The sequence below is a fragment of the Cryptomeria japonica genome, chromosome 9, assembly GCF_030272615.1.
Source record: "Cryptomeria japonica chromosome 9, Sugi_1.0, whole genome shotgun sequence".
Lineage (NCBI taxonomy): Eukaryota > Viridiplantae > Streptophyta > Pinopsida > Cupressales > Cupressaceae > Cryptomeria > Cryptomeria japonica.
The window spans coordinates 581,816,541-581,836,613 of NC_081413.1; the positions used below are offsets into that span (position 1 = coordinate 581,816,541).

General features: G+C 35.6%; 1 protein-coding gene across 1 annotated transcript; it reads left to right on the top strand.

Moving 5' to 3' along the window:
- The first annotated feature begins 5,204 nt into the window (after positions 1 to 5,204).
- Positions 5,205 to 8,524, top strand: LOC131032507 (pentatricopeptide repeat-containing protein At5g16860). The gene is made up of 2 exons (XM_059211401.1): positions 5,205 to 7,642; positions 7,771 to 8,524. Exon 1 carries the CDS (start codon positions 5,340 to 5,342, stop codon positions 7,572 to 7,574), a length of 2,235 nt encoding a protein of 744 aa, XP_059067384.1. The 5' UTR covers positions 5,205 to 5,339; the 3' UTR covers positions 7,575 to 7,642; positions 7,771 to 8,524.
- The last annotated feature ends 11,549 nt before the right edge of the window (positions 8,525 to 20,073 follow it).

The following is a 20,073-nucleotide window of genomic DNA, read 5'->3' on the forward strand; positions in this document are numbered from 1 at the left end:
GGCATGAAAAGCAGAAGAGTAGGCTAGTTCACACCTCCTAGTCCCAAGAATTTTTGACAACCTTTTGATAGTAGATTCTGTGTACCATCCTAATCCAAAAAGCATTCATTTTGTCTACATCTGATAGTCATTGCTAAAATCAGTTTAAAGTGTGTTCATTTAGGGACCTTTCATAAAATATTCTCAACTTACACATCATAAAAGGATCTTAAAATATCCATTGTTTATAATGATAAGAATTTGGTTGTTCCATACACCTTCCTTTACTATTTTAAAAATATCATCGACCAAAATATTGTGCAGCAGTAGTATGGAGTGTATTTCATCTATTTTATGCCCAAAGATTTCATCATACCACTTTCTTTTCAAAGGCACCCAAAATTTGATGTGTACTTACTTCCAAAATCTCTAAAATAACCCTGCTTCTTGGTGTTGGAATCAGTTCTAAGATTTTATAACAAGGGTTTCTATATTTTAAATACCTATATTAAAATATCCATAACACCCCCAACATTCAATTGTTGTGCTGGTATATAAGAAATATATGCATATCAAACCTTGTTTCTAAAATCTGTATTTTTTAAAATCATGGAAATATTACATAATTTAAATGAAGGCAACCAAAAGAATGCAGAGAGATAAAATTGCTCTATAGAGAAACTATTTTACATACCTCAAATACAAAATTGTAGGGTGGAACAATAAAAAATGGCAAATCAAGGAAAGAATGAAAGATCCACACCAAATTCTTATACAATGCAGTCCAGTTGAAGGATTTTCATTGAACACAAGATAGTGAAGGGGTCATTATGATGATTTATTTGAAGGTTCATAAGTTAAAGGTAGTCACTAACATATAAAGAGTGAATAAATTGAAGAGCTCGATGAATTGCCAACGTAGCATGAGGATGTATGATGTTAACAATAGCAAAATGATATTATGATGGTGGTGAAACTACAAAAAGGTTTGGTCATATTTTTATTGAGCATGAAAGCAACCACCTTGAGCTCATGAATAATAGGCATCATGTTGTAGAGTATCAACCCTTGTTGAACAAGGGTGTCACATTTTTGAGGCTCGATCAGTGCAAGGAGACATTTTGTGTATATGAAGTGGTTTCAATTAGCCATGTTGTGTATAAGTATAGAGGAGAGGTCGATGTCTTTGTTTATTTGCCTACAAAACAATGAAATCGTAGTACCATGAATGACAATGAGCCCCTAATAGGTAATTAAGCTACCGATGTCATATAGCAAGATAAAAACATAATAGGTTATAAATGTCATTTAGAAGGGATGTGATGAGTGTATAACTCATTGTCACCTATTATTTAAATGTTACTAGAACTACAATAAGTTGTTGAATTTTAATCTCCAAATCATGACATTCATTAGTGAAATAGTTGATGATGATTGAAAAAAGGATTGTCCTGATTTTGTTTATGGTTTTTTCTTAAATTTTTCAAGGGGAGAGTAATAAAGTTGGCTTTAAGAAACTCATACAAAATTATCTCTTGTTGTGATTAAAAGTTGTTGGAAAAGTCATAGATATATTAGACAATGGGGGAGGGGATGTCAACAAAGGAGGAGGATAGAAACCTAAATCTTCTTCAGAAAAATGTAATGTATATTTCTTATGAACCTCCACGCTTCATTGCACACATCCTAAATCATGTCCATTGCATCCATGTGTATAATTAAATGTGATATTTAAATCATGTCTAGAGGAGTGTGTTCATTCATATTTTCAAAGTTTAAAGATCCTCAACCATCATCAAGACGTGTTGGAAGAAGAGGTTGGAATAGATTTAGAAGAAGCTTGAATAATTGACACATAAAACTCCCTTGAGACTTCATATTTGGATAGAGGGACCTTATATCAAATTAAGGAAGGCATGAGAGTGATATATGTATTAGTGTAATTATTATACTTTTTGAATATTTATCCTTAGTATAATATTGGAAATAGTATCTTATACTAATTAGGGAGTCGTAATTAGGATATTATTTTCCCATTTTTAGCTGTTGATCTCATTATTTAAGACACAAATGATTTTCATCATTTCTTTTCTTTATGTGGAATATATATCTAATGTAATTATTTATATTTTTAATAAGAAAATAAATTTATTGTAGTAATCATGTGGTTTTTTAATTTTATCTCTTGTCTAAGTGAAAGTATTGAAGATCATAACTCTAACATGCCTTTATTTTGGATGAGTAATGTTGGTGTTTACATCACCAGACTTGGGCATAGCTTAATCAGGTTCTTCAGACCTCTTCTTTCATTGTAATTTTGAGATATATGCTTCAGTTAGTGACTGTCTAATGTCTTCAGAAAATCAATAGCATATCTCTTGGTAGTCAGCCTATGTAAAGATCCTATGATTGCATTGGAACCGGTTTATAATAAGATTTGAATGGGCGTGTAGCTATAATATGTTTTCAGAGGTTGCATGACATGTTTGACGAAATGCCAATAATCTAGTGAAGTCTGATTTTGATACATTATTGTGACAGTCCATGTAATTTTACATTAGTTGCCTATAACATGTATTTATGACTGTCAATAAGGCATTTGTTTGATTTAGATATGAAATAAGAGGAATTTGAGGTTGCATCATCATACGCTCATTTTTTGAGGACTCTTGCAAATTTGACAGTAAATATTCCTTGTTTTTTAGTCATCATTGGACAAGGGATATTACACAATCATACTAAATAGATTTCAAACCCCATAATTCGTATAGAGAACAACAAATTTGGACTCAAGAGCTTCTAGAGTAATTTTTGAGGTTAAATGAATCTATGAACAACAGTTTAAACATGAATAGTGTTTATTTACACTATGAATATTATTTGATGTTGTGATTAATGTCTTAGAAATGGACAATGTTTTAGGTGTGAATAATGTTTTCAAGTATGAATAGGTTTTTTTGGTAATGAAGAGATTTTCTAGGGGCTATGAATAATGGTTTAAGCCTTGTGTAGTTTTTTCAGGCTTTTTTTGCTTGCCTAAAGGAATAGTTTCATGAAAATAGACATCAGTTGGGAATACGATATCCAAATTTTAAAAAATAAATAGCCATTGGAATGTTGATTCTATGATATAAAAAATCTTTAAAACATGTACCCTGGCAATTGTAGCTACAACATGTGACAAAATTCCTCTATTATTTATCCTATGATAGATGTTCATACCTTGTTCCAAAACTTCCAATTTTTGTGAGCCAATCTGTTAAACAGTCAGCATGCCATTTCAAAGCTCCCATTTTCACACAGGTTGGGGGATGTTGACAGAGCTTTACACCTGTGCCCAGGCCAACGGAGAATCAAAAACATCACTATTTGTAGGTGCAAAATAGATGGGTGACGATACTAATGAATGAAAGAAGGGGAATGAAGCCTATTGGTCTTTAGCCCCCGGGAGCATGCCCTATTCCATGAGCCAACATTGCTCCCATTTTCGTAAACCCTATTCCATGAGCAAAGACTGCTTGGAGCTGGCATTAATTGGTCAAAACGGTTCACTTGCCTCATCCAAAACCTGGAGTACGCTTACTTTGGGCAGGAGTACGTTGCTGGGGTGACAACGTGAGAATGGGAAGAGGTCGCAAAAATGATTTGAAATGTCTTGGTCCTTTTTTTTTTTTTAAGTAATGTTCGCGGTCGTCGAAATTTCGACGAACGCGAGCACTTTTTGTAAAAAAGCACAAATTTCATTGCCAATTCCTTCTCTGTCGAAAACAGATATTGAATTATCGTCGAAATTCTGACGAATGCGAGCAATTTTTCAAAAAAAAAATCAAATTTGTTCACAATATACCTTCTCTGTCAAAAACCTCCGTCGGAATTTTAGGGCAAATGTATTAGTGGGTGCTTTCTCCTACTATAATTTTATTATGTGCATGAGTTACTTAAGAAGTACTTGTAGGTTGTAGGGCAAAGGAAAAATATAGGACTGAAGGACTCAATGTGCTTCAAGTGAGAGAAGAGAGATGCTAGTGCATATGGGCTCATAAGTTTTTAGCCATACCTATCATTATATGTGAAGGTGAGTGGCTAACAAGTATCATCATCATAAATCATATAGGAAAAGATAATGAATATATTTAGGATGAAAGCTAAGGTGTCCATGACCATGGTCTAGCAAAATGAAGCACATAAGGTGGAGTTAGCAATGTGAAAACCACTAAAAGGTCAAATCATAAGTAAGACAAATAAACACATAAGAGAAAAAATAGATTTGGATAGAATTAGAAAATATGATGTATTCAAATCATAAATCAAAAATATGAATAAGATCAAAATCCTGAAGGGGTTTAAGGCTTTAGTATATAAAAATGTAGGGTAAAAAAATATCTAGAGATAAATTAAATATAATTCAAACTATAAATATATTATAAGAGAGTCAAGCATGAAAAATTGATTGAAGTTAATTACTTAAGAAAAAAATTATACATTTTTTATATTAAGATTTTGCTCCTAGATTTGGTTATGTATGATTTTTGTTGCCAACGTTTTAGATCAAACTCTATGATCCATCATCAAGACAGATAGTTAGAGAAGAAAAATGATGGATCATAGAGTTTGATTTGAGACGTTGACAACAAATATCATACATAGTCAAATAGAAATAATGCACATTAATTTTTTTTTAAAATCAATTCAAAAAAATATCTAATTCATAAGGATTCCATAGTCTATAATGATATTAAGATGTTGCTTCTAAATTTGACTATGTATGATGTTTGTTGCCAACGTCTCAAATCAAACTCTATGATCCATCATTTTTCTTCTCTAACTATTTGTCTCGATGATGGATCATAGAGTTTGATCTAAAACGTTGGCAACAAAAATCATACATAACCAAATTTAAAATGATTTGGTTATATATGATTTTTGTTGCCAACGTTTTAGATCAAACTCTATGATCCATCGTCGAGACAAATAGTTAGAGAAGAAAAATGATGGATCATAGAGTTTGATTTGAGACGTTGACAACAAATATCATACAGTCAAATTTAGAAGCAAAATCTTAATATCATTATAGACTATGGAATCCTTATGAATTAGATATTTTTTTGAATTTAATTTTTTTTTAAATTAATGTGCATTATTTCTATCAGAATATATAGGGCAAGTTAGGATTAACCCGAATAACTTACAAATCCATTCAACTATTGCATTGGCAGACACCTTGATTCAACTTGTTTTACAGTTTTTCCTTCGAAACGACTATTCATTCTCTGCAGAAAAAGTAACGTGGTGTCTTAAAACAGTCTCCAATATGAAAATGACAGAGGAGTTGAAAAACCTTGTGTGACCATATTCATATAATGTCATTTGTAACCAATCTCAATCGAAATATTAGAGGACTCTGTACAGAGGGTCGCTTGAAAGAAGCTCTACACATTTTGCTTACTACCCACAACACTCCCATAGAAATTTCTACATATCTTCATCTATTGCAGGCCTGCATTGCCGAGAAAACACTTTCCGCGGGCAAGCAAATCCACTCTCATATCAATGGCTGGGGATTTGCGTTTACCCCACACACACTTTTACCAAATAAACTTATCAACATGTATGACAAGTGTGGAAGTTTGGCGGATGCTCGCAAAGTTTTCCATGACATGACTGAACCAGACGTTTTCTCATGGAATATGATAATTTCAGCTTACAGAAGGCACGAACTTCCTCAAGAAGCATTGACTCTCTTTTACAAAATGCAACGAACAGCTATCCAACCTGACCAGTTCACTTTCTCCAATATTCTTCCGTCATGTGCCAATGTTGCATCGATAAAACATGGTTTGCAGATACATGGAAAAATCGTTAGATGTGGATTTCTATCCGATGGTATTGTGATGAATACCCTAATAGACATGTATGCAAAATGTGGGAGAATTTCGAAGGGCCGCCAATTGTTTGACAAAATGCATAATGCAGACGTGATCTCTTGGAATGCGATGATTACAGGATATGCACGAAGTGGTAGTCTTGAAGAGGCTTTAAGACTTTTCAAAGAAATGCCTAGAGGAAATGTGGTCTCCTGGACCGCAATCATTGCTGGGTGTGTGCAAAATGGCTTTGTTGACAAAGCTTTGGAAGTTTTTCAGGAAATGCAATTGGCGGGCGAAAAGCCAGACTCGGCAACCTTCTCGAGCATCCTCCCAGCTTGTGCGAAAATTGGAGATATGAAGATGGGTATGGAGATTCATCGTAAGATAATTGAAAGCCAAAATGTGTCGTATATAATGGTTACAAATGCCCTTATAGACATGTATGCAAAATGTGGAAGCATAAAAAAGGCACGCGATCTGTTTGGTAAAATGCCCCAGCGAGACGTAGTCTCATGGACCACAATCATTGCTGGATGTACCCAAAGTGGGCTTGTTGAGAAAGCCTTAGAGATTTTTAAACAAATGCAATTTGTTGGTGTAAGGCCTGACTCATCAACCTTTGCCAGCATCCTCCCAGCATGTGCCAAACTTGGAGCTCTGAAACAGGGGATTGAGATCCAGCAAAAAGTAATTGAAAATGGTTTTTGGTCTGATGTAGTTGCGAATGCTGTAATTGACATGTATGCAAAATGTGGAAGCATACATAGAGCTCGTGAACTGTTTGATAAAATGAATAACCCAGGTGTAGTATCGTGGAATGCAATGATAGCAGGATATGCAATGCATGGCTATAGCAAGGACGCCTTTGAACTCTTTAAACTAATGAAGCACTCAGGAACCATCCCCGACCAAGTAAGTTTTCTTTGTATTTTATTTGCATGTAGCCATGCTGGTCTAGTGGATGGTGGCTGCATCTATTTCAATCTTATGAGTACGTCTTATTCAATTATGCCTATGATGGCCCACTATGTATGCATAGTTGACCTTCTTGCCCGTGCTGGCTATCTTGAAGAAACCTTAAACTTTATCATCAAAATGCCAGTCAAGCCCGATGTGGCTGTGTGGATGTCTTTGCTTGGAACCTGTAGATCACACAAGAATATACGGCTAGGAGAATTTGTGTCAACACTCCTTTTTGAGCTAGATCCTAAACATGATGCACCTTATGTTCTTTTATCAAACATATATGCAGAAGTAGGCAAATGGGGTGATGTTCAAAAATTAAGGAAGCTGATGAAAGATAGAGAAGTTAAAAAGATGCCTGGATGTAGTTGGATTGAAGTCCATAAAACAATACATATTTTTTGTGTGGGAGACAAATCACACCCACAAACACAGGAAATCTATGCAATGTTAGAGAAATTGTCTTTGGAGATGAAAGCGGCAGGGTATATTCCAGATACAAGACCTGTACTTAATGATGTGGAGGAGGAGGAGAAGGAACTACTTCTCTGCCACCATAGTGAAAAGTTGGCAATTGTATTTGGGTTGTTAAACACAACCCCTGGAACAACTATTAGAGTTGTCAAAAACCTTCGAGTGTGTGGGGATTGCCACACTGCAACCAAGTTTATCTCCAAGATTGTTGCAAGAGAAATTATTGTGAGAGATTCAAACCGTTTCCATCATTTCAAGCACGGGCAATGTTCTTGTGGAGATTTCTGGTGATAGTAAAGGAAGAAAACTATATAGACAAGCTTACAATGAATAAGGTGCATGGTGTCAAACTTACAGTGGTAAGGGATCAAAAGATTCTCAGTTTATGGAAAAATTAATGGCTGTTTGTTTTGCCAAAGATGCTTTTGAATTGATGAAATGATATAGTCATTCACTACCATATATACTGATAAGGTACTTGCTGCAGTTCATTTTTGTAATACCATGGAGGAGTTGTGACATTGAACTCTTTGTGAGGAAGCTTGTAAAGCTGTGGGCTGAAGAGCTGAAGGAGGCAGAAGAATAGGAAATGCCAAATGATAAGGATGCTTGAATGGATTTCTTCCTATCTCGAAGGAAATGTGAAATGAGAAGGATGCCTAAAAAAATGAATATTTTCTCATCCTAAAGGAAATGCCAAATGGGAAGGATGCTTGAAGGGAATGGAATCCTTCTCATCCAGAAGAAAATGTCAAATGAGGACACTTGAAGGGAACAGTTCTTCTGCCAGAAGGAAATGAGAGGGATGGGATTACCACCAAGGGAATGCTTGGTTACATGAGGAGAGCATATATTGGTTCGGATGTAGTTCTATCTTAGTGATTGTCCGGATTAGTTCTATAACCCTGTGCCTATGCATGTCTGCTATTTGGGCCGGAACTTTATTCAACAAATTATATTATGCAAATTTACAGCTATTCAGGTGGATTCTGTGTTGTTTATGATCACAAAATACCATGGACATTTTGTGAAAAATAGCAAAGCACTGGTACGAGGAGCCTACAAATCTCTCTTTTGAAATATATGTAAATCTGATTTTCCATATGACTGCTGGGCATGTAACCCTCCTTTTGGGTGCATGACTTTTCACCTTAGATATGTTGTTCAAATCCTGTATTCAGGTGTTGACCTCGTGACCAGACTGGGGAATAAACTGAGCCTTGTAAATCTATTTAAATTTGGAATGTGCATATATAATGGTATTTCAAAAATGCTTCACGAATTTAAAAAAAATGATCATAGGGGTTCTCAAACCATCAGGACCACACAGACCAGGAACAACAAAGAAAACAATTGTACAATAAACTATGTGGATAAAGTTATCTGGATAGCAACGAAATCTCTTTTGGAGGTCTCAAATTGGAAATTATGATGATGAAGATTATTGAGAAAACTTATGAGGAACATGGTAATGAAAACCCTCGCCAAGGTGGAGAGGAACATTGCAGTTATAGATCACAAACTCATTAAATTGGATACTTTATTCACCAAGTCACAAACCCAACAGATGATAGCAATTGAGTAAATTCCAAAGTGAAAAATTGTGAATTGGGACCTAATTTCATGGGGTGGATACGTTGTAGATGCAAATAAAGGGGAAAAATCCTGGAAGGTAAACTATGAAATTTTCTTACCCTATGATCATATCAAAATACAACTTTTTGTGGTTTTCAAGGCAAGCTTTTGTAACAGAAAAAAATAATTTACAATGTTCAGACTTCTCTGACATAACATTGTTCTTCTTACAAAAAATACAACACGAAGCATTTTTATAACACAATTGGCGAGTGTTGGATCACATTCCCCACAAGTCCATGCACAAAGTTATTGTTTCGAACTTTCCGCCATACCACACCAAAAATACCGAGTTAACAAGTGTATAAAAAGACTTTCAACCATCTCTTATAACAAGCCCGCACAAACTAAGAACCCACATTAACCAAGACAATCAAAACGATGGAGAACATTAGTGGAAAAGGCTTTCCATTACCATGAGGCTTCAAAACAGTTATGTTGAACCTATCCACATCCATGATTGGAGTCAGCTATTTTCCATACAATACCCCTTATACATATGTTTCCGTGCATGGGCATATATTCAAGGGATACGTTATGCATTGATAAGTAGTCAATATGGTTGTGTTTAAATGGCAAAGGTTATAAGATTTTCAAGATGGAGATCAATATTTGAATCTCCAAAATGATATCTTAACTTGGAATTCCAAGGGATCTGGGAGGGCATTAAACGAATCTTGCATTGGTGTGGTCTGGAGAAGTTTAAAAGCCACATTCAAACAAAAACGAACTGATTTAGACTCCCAACCTTTTTGTTTCCAATCATTAATGATTTGGTTACTGGCAAAAAGAGAATGGAAAGAAAGGCAGGTACGCGCCAGTGAGGATGTTTTGTCTCCACATGAAGGTTAAAAATTGAAATTGGCAGCTGAAGCATCATTTACCAAGAAGGGCGAATGTGTAGATTGCAAACAACTTGCAATTTCATCTAATGAATAATAATTTGAGCAATACTCGTTTAAATTTTTTAAGAAATCATAAATTTTTGAATCAAAGAAAAAGAGAATAATAAGAATAAGATTGTAATTTCTTTATTGTCTTTGCTTATCATATTGCTTTTATGAAGCATAAAAAAGGTTTTGTTGAATTAATGATTTCTAAATTATTTTGTCAGTAGAGAAATGTAGAAAAAAAATTGAAAAACAATTTATGAATTCTAAATTTTGAAATACAACAAACTATTGATCGAGCCAACAAATTAAAAAATATAAAATAACCTAAGAAGAATAAATAAAACTTATGTAGGTTGTCAACTTGTACTTTTGTTCACAACAATGAATTAAATTATCTTTGTTTTACAATTGAAAAATCTTAAATTTTGAAATAGGACAAATTATGAATTAAGTAAATAGATAAAAAATTGAAACACAACTTATGAATTGGAAACAAAATTTGTGCTAGTTGAAATAAGAGTGTGTTTTCAATGTGCACTATCTTCAACAACAATTAACATCACAATCTTCATTTTTGCAATTGATGAATCCTAAATTTTGAAACACAATAGATCATGAATCAACTAAATACGAAATAAATTTCAAAGACAACTTTTGAATTCTAAACATAACTTATCCATCTTGAAAATTGCAACTCATTTTTTAATCTACATTTTCTTTCACTAACAATTAACTAAACAATCTTCATTTTTGCAATTGATGAATCTTAAATTATAAAACGCAATCTATTATGAATCAACTAAACAAGTACAAAATTTGAAACCCAACTTAAGAATCGCAAACAAAACTTGTGTAAGTTTTGAACCTACACTTTTCTTCACCAACAATAAAATGCCAAAAAAAAAATTATAATTATTGAACTCTAAACTCTAAACCACAATAGATTATGAACCAACTACATAGATAATATTTCAAATTTTTAATTTTTTTAAAAAAATTGTGCAAGTTGAAATACAGTGTGTTTTTCATCCTATGTTTTCTTCACCAATAGTCAACTAAATGATCTTAATTTTTGCTTCTTAAGAATCTTAAGTTCTAAAGCACAATAGATTATGAATCAAGTAAATAGGTACAAAATTTGAAACACAACTTAAGAATCACAAACAAAATTTGTGTAGGTTTTAAATATATAATTTTGCTTTCAACCTACATTTTTTAACCTGTAAAGTGGAAAATTGGAGAACCTTAGCCAATTCGCCACTTAAAAAAGAGAGAATTCAATAGGCTCCAATTTTCACTTGGGGGGACTTTACAATCAAAAGAGGGGGATGAATCTACTAGATCCAATCCCAACTGATGCAAGGATTGAATACTAAGCAGATTGGAATGGAATTAACCCTCTTTTGTAAGTTGATTGATTGAATTAAGACAAAGTGTTGAAAAAGGAGACAAAGTATGTGAAAACAGTGAGCTACACATTCAGGATTCAGTCGTGCACCTGGATCTGAGAAGTTCGAGATGATTCGGAGTTGCTTTACGAAATCCAACAAAAGTTGCAGGGACTGTGTGTCTGGACAGGGGCACCCTCCTGTCAATCCTCCGAACTTTCCGCATGTCAAAAAGGGTGTTTTATCTCTGTGAATAAAGCTTTATTCCAGAAGTACAGTTGCGCACATGTTTCCTACACACAGATAGAAAGGGAAATGTGTTGAGAATAGGGGTTTGTCTTCATATCAAACCTTGGTTTTGGAATTAACCAAGTGGTTAAAATAATGTAAATGAAATGAGTGAAAGTAGAAATCCTCCTCTTTGAGGGGATTTTGAATTGAATGAAATTGAAATGTTTATACCTCCTTGTGAAGTTTTGTTTGCCTCCACATGGAATTAGGGTTTCATGAAGTAGAATGTTGATCTCCTCTTCAATGCTTGAAATGTTTTCTCTATTGTTGCTCCAAAGCTTGAAGGAAGACTGAAAATGCTCAATTGCTCTTGAATGCTTGATCTCTTGAATGCTTGGATGCTTGATGATATATTCGATAGGATGTGATAGGATCTCAAATGAGAAGAGAAATCCCTCTTATATACTTGCCAGTGGGTTTAATTGACTGATTTTCCGACTTGGGCCATTAGGAGGGAATTCCTGCTTCAAATTTGAGTTAGGTCCAAGGGGAGAGGATCAAGGGAGGTCCCAAATAGGGGATCCCAGGGTGTCATGCCTTGGTCCCAGTGGATCCTAGGGCGCCATGCCCTGGTCGTGCCCTATTTTGGGGCAAGATTAAGGTGCAGACATAGTGCATGGTTGAATTGCAATGTATTTTTGATGTGCATGAGCATATTTAGGTCTTCGATCAGGTCGAGAAGGTGAAGAGCCAAATGTAGTCAAAAATTGCAGGGGGTGCAATTTTAGGATGTTACATTTAGCCCCCACTTTAGCGGGAGTATGAGCTTGCGCAAATACTATTGGTAAAGTACAAGGAATTCAGATTGAAAGACTTTCACCACATCAAGGAGGCAAGATTCACCAAGCCCCCAGAGGAATTTAGGATCTTATGACTTCAATGATAAGGTAAAATGGAAGACCATGAAAGAGAGAGAGAACCATGACTACAACTAGTAAGGTTTTCTTACTATGAGCCATGAAAGGAATACCAAAAATTACAAAGCAAAGACAAAGTTCGCTAAGTAACTTTAAGTATCAAAAGAGAGAATTATGAGCAGAGTGTATGCCCCCACGTTAAAGAGACTGTGTACACCTTATCAGGAGCAATTACTTTAAGGTAGGATACACCCAAAGAAGACAAGCATGTTATCACAACAATTTAGCCCCCAAGAGAGGATAAGTCAAAGGATAATGAACACAAAGCACAAAGCACAAAGCACGAGGTGGTTTCACCTAACTTTGGAGTCAGTATGCTTTTTATGATAACTCATGTATATCATGTATATGTGTGTGTGTGTGTGCATAGAATCGTCCTCATCCCCCAAAGAAAGGAAACCACCATGGAAGAAGGGAACACGTGTCTTTTGAGTCAACATGGGAGAGACCAAAAGAGATCTCAACGCTTTGCATCGTCCTCAAGTAGACAACACTAGGGAAAAAAAATAGAAGAATAGGGTGAACAAAGAGAAGAATGTCACAAACAAGCAAGAGAGAGAGAGAGAGAGAGTCTATAGTGCTAATGGAGCTAATCAAGCACGCTGTCCTCCCCCCGATCTTGTTGATCATTATTTTGGGAAGGTGGACAACACACAAGAGGAGCGACATCAAGCATAGTAGATGGAGCTATCGTAAGTTCCAAACAAGGACCGTTCTCTAATGATAAGTCACTTTGTTCATTACTAGGAGCTAGTTTCAATGCTTTTGAAAATTTATTGTCAATGTCAACATATTCATATTCATCATCAGAAATATTATGATTAACATTTTCATTGAATTAAGAACATTTTCACCTATTTCTTCATCAAGATTAATAAGAATAGGAGCTCTAATAGGAATAGAACTTGAGTCATCATTTGTCTTAAGCATTTTGCATCTTGGAGAATTAGGTTGAACATCATGTTTGGGAGAAAATGGAATCATGTCAGTTGTTGGTGTTTTAGGAGAAGAAATGGTTTGGGAAGCAACTTCATGAGCTCTAGCACGGCATCTCCATTGACATTCTCGCGCACAACGGTTTCATCTAGTCTTGGTTGAAGGTTGAGGAGGGTTAGGTTCATTAGGTATAGGCTTTGTCTCTTCTTTTAAGGAAGGATGAATGGGTTGAGGTCTTTTAGGTTGGACAATGGGAAATCCCAATCGCTTCTCTCTATAAGATGAAGGAGGAGGAACTACATCATACAAAGGAGGAATGAGAGGTGTAGGAAGGAGACCGGGTCCATCATGAGGAGGAGGAATAGGTCTAACCTAAGGAGGGATAGTTTGTTTTTTAGGAGGAAGAGTTTTTCTACCTTTGGGAGGAAGAGGAGACTCATCCATAGAAGAAGGAATAGGTTCTTTGTTAGGAAGAGGAACATCTCTTTTCTTGGGTGAAAGGATACTCTTCTCTTTAGGAGTAGGAATAGGTGCTTCTTTGGGAAGAAGATTATTTCTTTCCTTAGGAGGAAAAACAATCTTATCCTCAAGAAGGGGTATATAATCATCAAGAGGGATGCTAAGTGTTGGATTTCTAGGTTTACTCAAGGATAAAATCATTTCATTTTTTCATTTTTGATATGATCTAAAAAGAGCATCACTTCTAGGTTCAAGAGGCTTGAATTGTTCTGACCAAAAATAATCAAGGCAAACATCTCCACGCCTCATTGTAGGTTGAAATATGTTATGATTAACATTATGATTTCACCATTATGAGTAAATTTCAAACACTTATGAACAATAGAAGCAATCATTTTCATGGAAGAGAGCCAAGGATGTCCCAACTCCACATGAAATTGATTGGATGTAGGAATGATAGCAAACTAAACATCTAAGCATTTAGTGCCAACATCAATAGGAAGTGTTATATAACCAATAGCAGGACAAGAGAAGCCATCAAAAACTTTAACTATCACATTAGTATCATCATATATCACTTGATGCAATTGCAAAGTATAGAGAAATTCTTCAGTTATCACATTAACCATGCAAGCAGGATCAATAAGGACTCCTCTAGTGGGTATACCTTTTTTTTTGCACTTGTGTATAATGGGCCATCGGGTGCCTTAATGGTCTCACTAGGATCAAATGCTATTGTAGCATCCTAAAATTGCGACACTTGCAATTTTGACTACATTTGGGTCTTCACGATGGTGGCGCAACGTTGAACCTAAATGGAGACCCCGAAACCTTTTTACGACATCAAAAACTGCATCTTTCTGCACCTTTTCCTGATCCTCCTTGCACCCTGTTGTCCCGGGAGGTGCGACCATGGCGCCCAACGCCTTGGTCCCTCAGGACCATGGCGCCTAGTGCCCTGGTCCTTGGCCCTATTTTGGGCCCGGTCTCTTGTTGGGCATCGGGTCTTTAAGTTGGCAATTTGGAAAATAATCTTCCTAGGTCGGCCTAAGGTCGGAAAAATTAGTCTCCTAACCCTAATTGACAAGTATATAAACTACATTTCCCCTCCTAGAAAAAGAGAGAGAAAAGAGGAAAAACATATGTGTGCAAAAAGGCGGAAGCGATAGGCAAACATTCAAACATTCAAACATTCAAGCATTCCTTCAAGCAATTGAGCATTCTAGGTCTCCATTCAAGGCTAGGTGTTGCATTCAAGACAAGGATTCAACCATTGAAGAGGAGATCACCTACAACATACAACATACAACATCATTACACCTTCGCATGTAAGAATACAAACATTCTTACAACAAGGTATCAGTACTTGATCACATTACAAACATTTACATTTTATAGCATTCTCATTTCTTGGTTAATTCCAAAACCGGGGTTTGACCTGAAGGCAAACCCCTCATCCCTAACCCCCCAATCGTCCTCTCTTTTCTGTGTGTAGGTTGTAGGTACGCGGCTGTAATTAAAGATCTGGAATCCTTGTGCAGAGACGAACAGATCCCCCTTCGTTTCGCGGATTTTTCGGAGGACTGTGTGCACTCCGGGCGCCATCGTCCCATCAACTTTCGCTCAAATTTGCAGGACAGCATCGTCTCGACATTTTACTGCTAATTTCAGGTCCGTAGCTTCATCTCGTGTCCCTATCTCCATCTACAAGCGAATCTTTCTTTCTCTTACATACATTCCTAGTTCAATCCTTCTATCTACATTCTTTACAAAAGAGGGTATCCTTGCTGTCTCAACCCTTGAAACTCATTTAGAATCCAGTCTTGCATTGTGTGGGATTGGATCTTGTGGGTTTCAACCCCTCTTTTGAATGTAAAGTCTCTCCTAAGAGAAAACCGTCAATCCTAGTGACCTCCTTTCTCTCTCTTTGGAGTGGGGGAACACCTAGGGTTCGATTTTCTGCTTTACAGTTATGCACAAATATTTAGGAGACTCTTGTTGGTCTACAAGGTTCACAACATTATTAGTTTGAAGGCTAACATCATTGGGAGAGAAAGAAAGATGTTCAGTCTCAATAACATTAGTGGAATGGGATGGTAAAGGATCAGTGAAAATTTGAAGGTTCTGATTAGGAGGAGCTATAGATTTGTTTCCTTTACCATTCACACTTGTCACATATATAGTGTTGTTATCAATCAATTCTTGAATCTTACTTCTCAATGAAAAACATTTTTCAGTATCATGACCGGGCTAACGATGATATTGACAAAAAGATTTAGCATCAAAGTAAGGGAAAGTTATTTTAGATGGATCAATTGGTTTGATTTGGGGAAGTTTCAACACATTATTTTGTATTAATTGAGACATAATGCAATGCAAAGATTCATTCAAAGGAGTAAACTCTTTTTCTCTTTTAAAGAATTTAGAAAAAGGAGGCACACCTGTAGCACCTACAAATTGACTGTTGTTGTTGTTGTTGTCATTGAATTTGATGAATCCTTTGTTTGGTTTGAACTTCGCAAACAGTTGTTGAGAACTTTCACCCTTATCACTCGGAGCCATGGAAGGAGATGATTGTTCCAATTGACTCACAGTCGAATGATAATTGTGAAGTACTGCGCACAACTGCGAAAAGGAAGTAAACTCAGTTAAAACAAGTTTATCCCTAATGTCTTTTTGTAGATTAGCAATGAAAATCTTTTGAATATCTTGATTGGGTACAAGAAAATAATTCTGAGAATACAAATGCTTTAATACCTTGTTTACAATGCATTAAATCAGTCAAAGTTACTTTAGGACCAATGTTATTGTGAAATTGTTGAATAAAAGCATTAGCCAGTTGTTGAAAAGAAGTAATAGTATAAGGAGGCAAAGAACAATACCATTGCAAAGCTCTATCCCTTAATGTTCTAGTAAACAATTTTACTAACAACCTTTGATCATGAGCAAAGTCACTACACAAAGTTTGGAATGTTTTAACATGAGTTAAAGGATCACCTTTTCCATTATAAAGTTCCAATTGAGGGACTTCTACATGTTTAGGAGGGACGACTCTAACAATGTCGTGGGATAATGGGCTCACTAAATCAAATGTGGGCACGTTATACTTGGATTGATTCATGGAAGCTATTTGTTGCTGTAAGGAAGACATTGTTTGGGCAAAACTATTGATTGTAGCTTCGGTAGAGGGATTGGAATTAGACATGTTTGATTGAGAGGGAGGAGTAACATTGTTGAATGAAGGAAGAGGTTGAGAATAAGGAGGTGGAACACTATGATAAGTGGGTAATGGTGAAGACTGGTTAGCACATGGAAGACTCATGGGAGGAATGAAAGAATTGTGATTAAAGGAGTTTCCCCCTTGAATACCATTTCTATGTGGTGAATGTGACTGGGTAACAAGGGGAACACTCATAGTAGGAGGAATGAAAGAAGAGGTATTGCCCCCATGACTAACATTTGTAGGTATGACATTTTGTGTAGAGGTAGCCATGATGTTTGATGTGAAGGTAGGAACACTAGTCATAGGAGTTGTCAAAGGAATAGAATGATTAACTTGATTAGGAGGTTGTGTATAACCTAGTTTTTCACATAACTCTTCATAGGCATTATATTAGAATCAACAATATGAGCAATACCACACAAGATATCAACACCATGCTTATCACTTCGAATCATTCTTTTTAATCCTTCGATCAATGAGAGAGATTCACTTTCTGAGTATTCTTGACTCATCTATTGTTGAAGATTGTCAAATTGTTTGTCCATCTTTGCCAATTGGTCAACGGATACTCTAGTTAGTGATTCCTCCTCTTTGTGAGAATTATCAAGAGGATAAACAGGAATATCTGAAGGGTGGGAAGAAGAAGCAAATCCTCATTGAAAAAGCTAGCCAAATTAGGCTCCATTTCCTCGGTAATTAAACCTTGGGCAGCCTCAATTCTAAAACTTCTTCTAACGGAGATACTATAGGTAGGACTAATAGTAGTAAAACACATGCATTAGGGAAAAGAAATTGAAAATTAGGGCTTTAATTTTAAAAGTTTGAAAGGAGGGAAAGTCAAAATTAAAATTAGGGTTATCCAAATTTAACCTCTTAATTAATTTTTTTGAAATTTTGAGATATTGAAGAAATCAATTTAATTTAAAAATTAGGGTGTGCGTAGTGAATTACTTAATTTTAAAATTCAAATTGACAATGGAAATGTTGAAATTCAAATTTGTTTTCGACCTTAGGGTGACCTAAAATCAATAAAATTTCATAAATCTTTGGAATTGTGTAGTAAAATATAGTCAAAACAAGCTCCCAAAATTTGAGTAGAAAAGGTCGGGACCAAGTAGATAGCGACTTGGTCCGAACACACAGTCCGACCAACATTTTTTCCAAATTTTCGGGGAAGCAATATTTTATGATTTTAATGTGAATTCCAGAAGGATGTGGAAATTGGAGATGCCTAGATATGTAAAATTAAGCCTTGAAGGTCGAAATAGGACACACTTAGAATGTTTGATAAAAAGTGCTAATTGAAAGGACAACAAAAGGGTACACCTAAGGGCCAACTTTTATGATGTCTAGAGGGACAAAAGGAGATTTTAGATTTAATTGATCCAATTAAATGCTTAAAGGAAGATTTGAAATTACACAAGATTAATTTAAATTTAAAAATTAGGGTTTGTTGCATAAACCACTTAATTTGAAAAACTTAAATTTGAAAATTTGAATGTTGCAAGGAGGGAAAATGAATTTTTGAAATTGAAGCAAAGACCAAATTCAAGATCTACACAATCCACAAGGTCAATTTTAAAATTAAAAATTAGGGTTTTATGATTTAACCACTTAATTTTTTTAAAAAAATTAAAATTAAAAGTGTAAATGAAAACTTGAATTGTAAAATGAAGAGTTCTCGGATCTGAAACTATCAATTCAATTTAGACAAATGACGAGATCAATTTTGAATCTAAAAAAAATTAGGGTTTTGGTGAATTTAACCTCTAAATATTTTAAAATTGCAAAGAAATTAAACTTGTAATTGAAAATTTAAATTTTAAATTGCATAAACTCGAATCTGAAAACAAAAATCTAAAGAAAGCATAATTCACATTGGATTCACCAAAATGTAAAGTGAAAAATTGGAGAATCTTAGCCAATTCGCCACTTGGAAAAAGAGGGAATTCACTAGACTCCAATTTTCACTTGGGGGGACTTTACATTTAAAAGAGGGGGATGAATCTACTAGATCCAATCCCAACGGATGCAAGGATTGAATACTAAGTAGATTGGAATGGAATTAACCCTCTTTTGTAAGTTGATTGATTGAATTAAGACAAAGTGTTGAAAATGGAGAAAAAGTATGCAGAAACAATGAGCTACAGATTCAGGTTTCAGACGTGCACCTGGATCTGAGAAGTTCGAGATGATTCAAAGCTGCTCTACAAAATCCAACAAAAGTTGTAGGGACTGAGTGACCAGATAGGGGCGCGCTCCTATCGGTCCTCTGAACTTTTCGCACATCAAAAAGGGTTTTTCTGTCTCTGCGAATAAAGCTAATTCCAGAAGTACAACTGCACACCTATTTCCTACACATAGAAAGAAAGGGAAATGTGTTGGGAATAGGGGCTTGTCTTCAAATCAAAGCCCAGTTTTGGAATTAACCAAGTGGTTGAAATAATGTAAATGAAATGACTGAAAGTAGAAATCCTCCTCTTTGAGGGGATGTTGAATTGAATGAAATTGAAATGCTTATACCTCCTTGTGAAGTTTTGTTTGCCTCCATATGGAATTAGGGTTTCATGAAGTAGAATGTTGATCTCCTCTTCAATGCTTGAAATCTTGTCTCTAAAGGTTGCTCCAAAGCTTGAAGGAAGACTGAAAATGCTCAATTGCTCTTGAATGTTTGAATGCTTGATCTCTTGAATGCTTGGATGCTTGATGATAGATTTCATAGGATGTGATAGGGATCTCAAATGAGTGGGGAAATCCTGCTTATATACTTGCCAGTGGGTTTAATTGACTGATTTTCCGACTTGGGCCGACATAGGAGAGAATTCCCGCTTCAAATTTGAGTTATGTCCAAGGAGAGAGGATCAAGGGACGTCCCAAATAGAGGATCCTAGGGCACCACACCCTGGTCCCAGTGGATTCTAAAGCATCACGCCCTAGTCCTGCCCTATCTTGGAACAGGATCAAGGTGCAGGAAGAGTGCAGGGCTGAATTGAAATGTGTTTTTGATGTGCATGAGCATATTCAGGTCTTCGATCAGGCCGAGAGCGC

Coding starts and splice junctions, on each gene's coding strand:
- LOC131032507 (XM_059211401.1), top strand. CDS start 5,340: ATGTCATTTGTAACCAATCTCAATCGAAATATTAGAGGACTCTGTACA.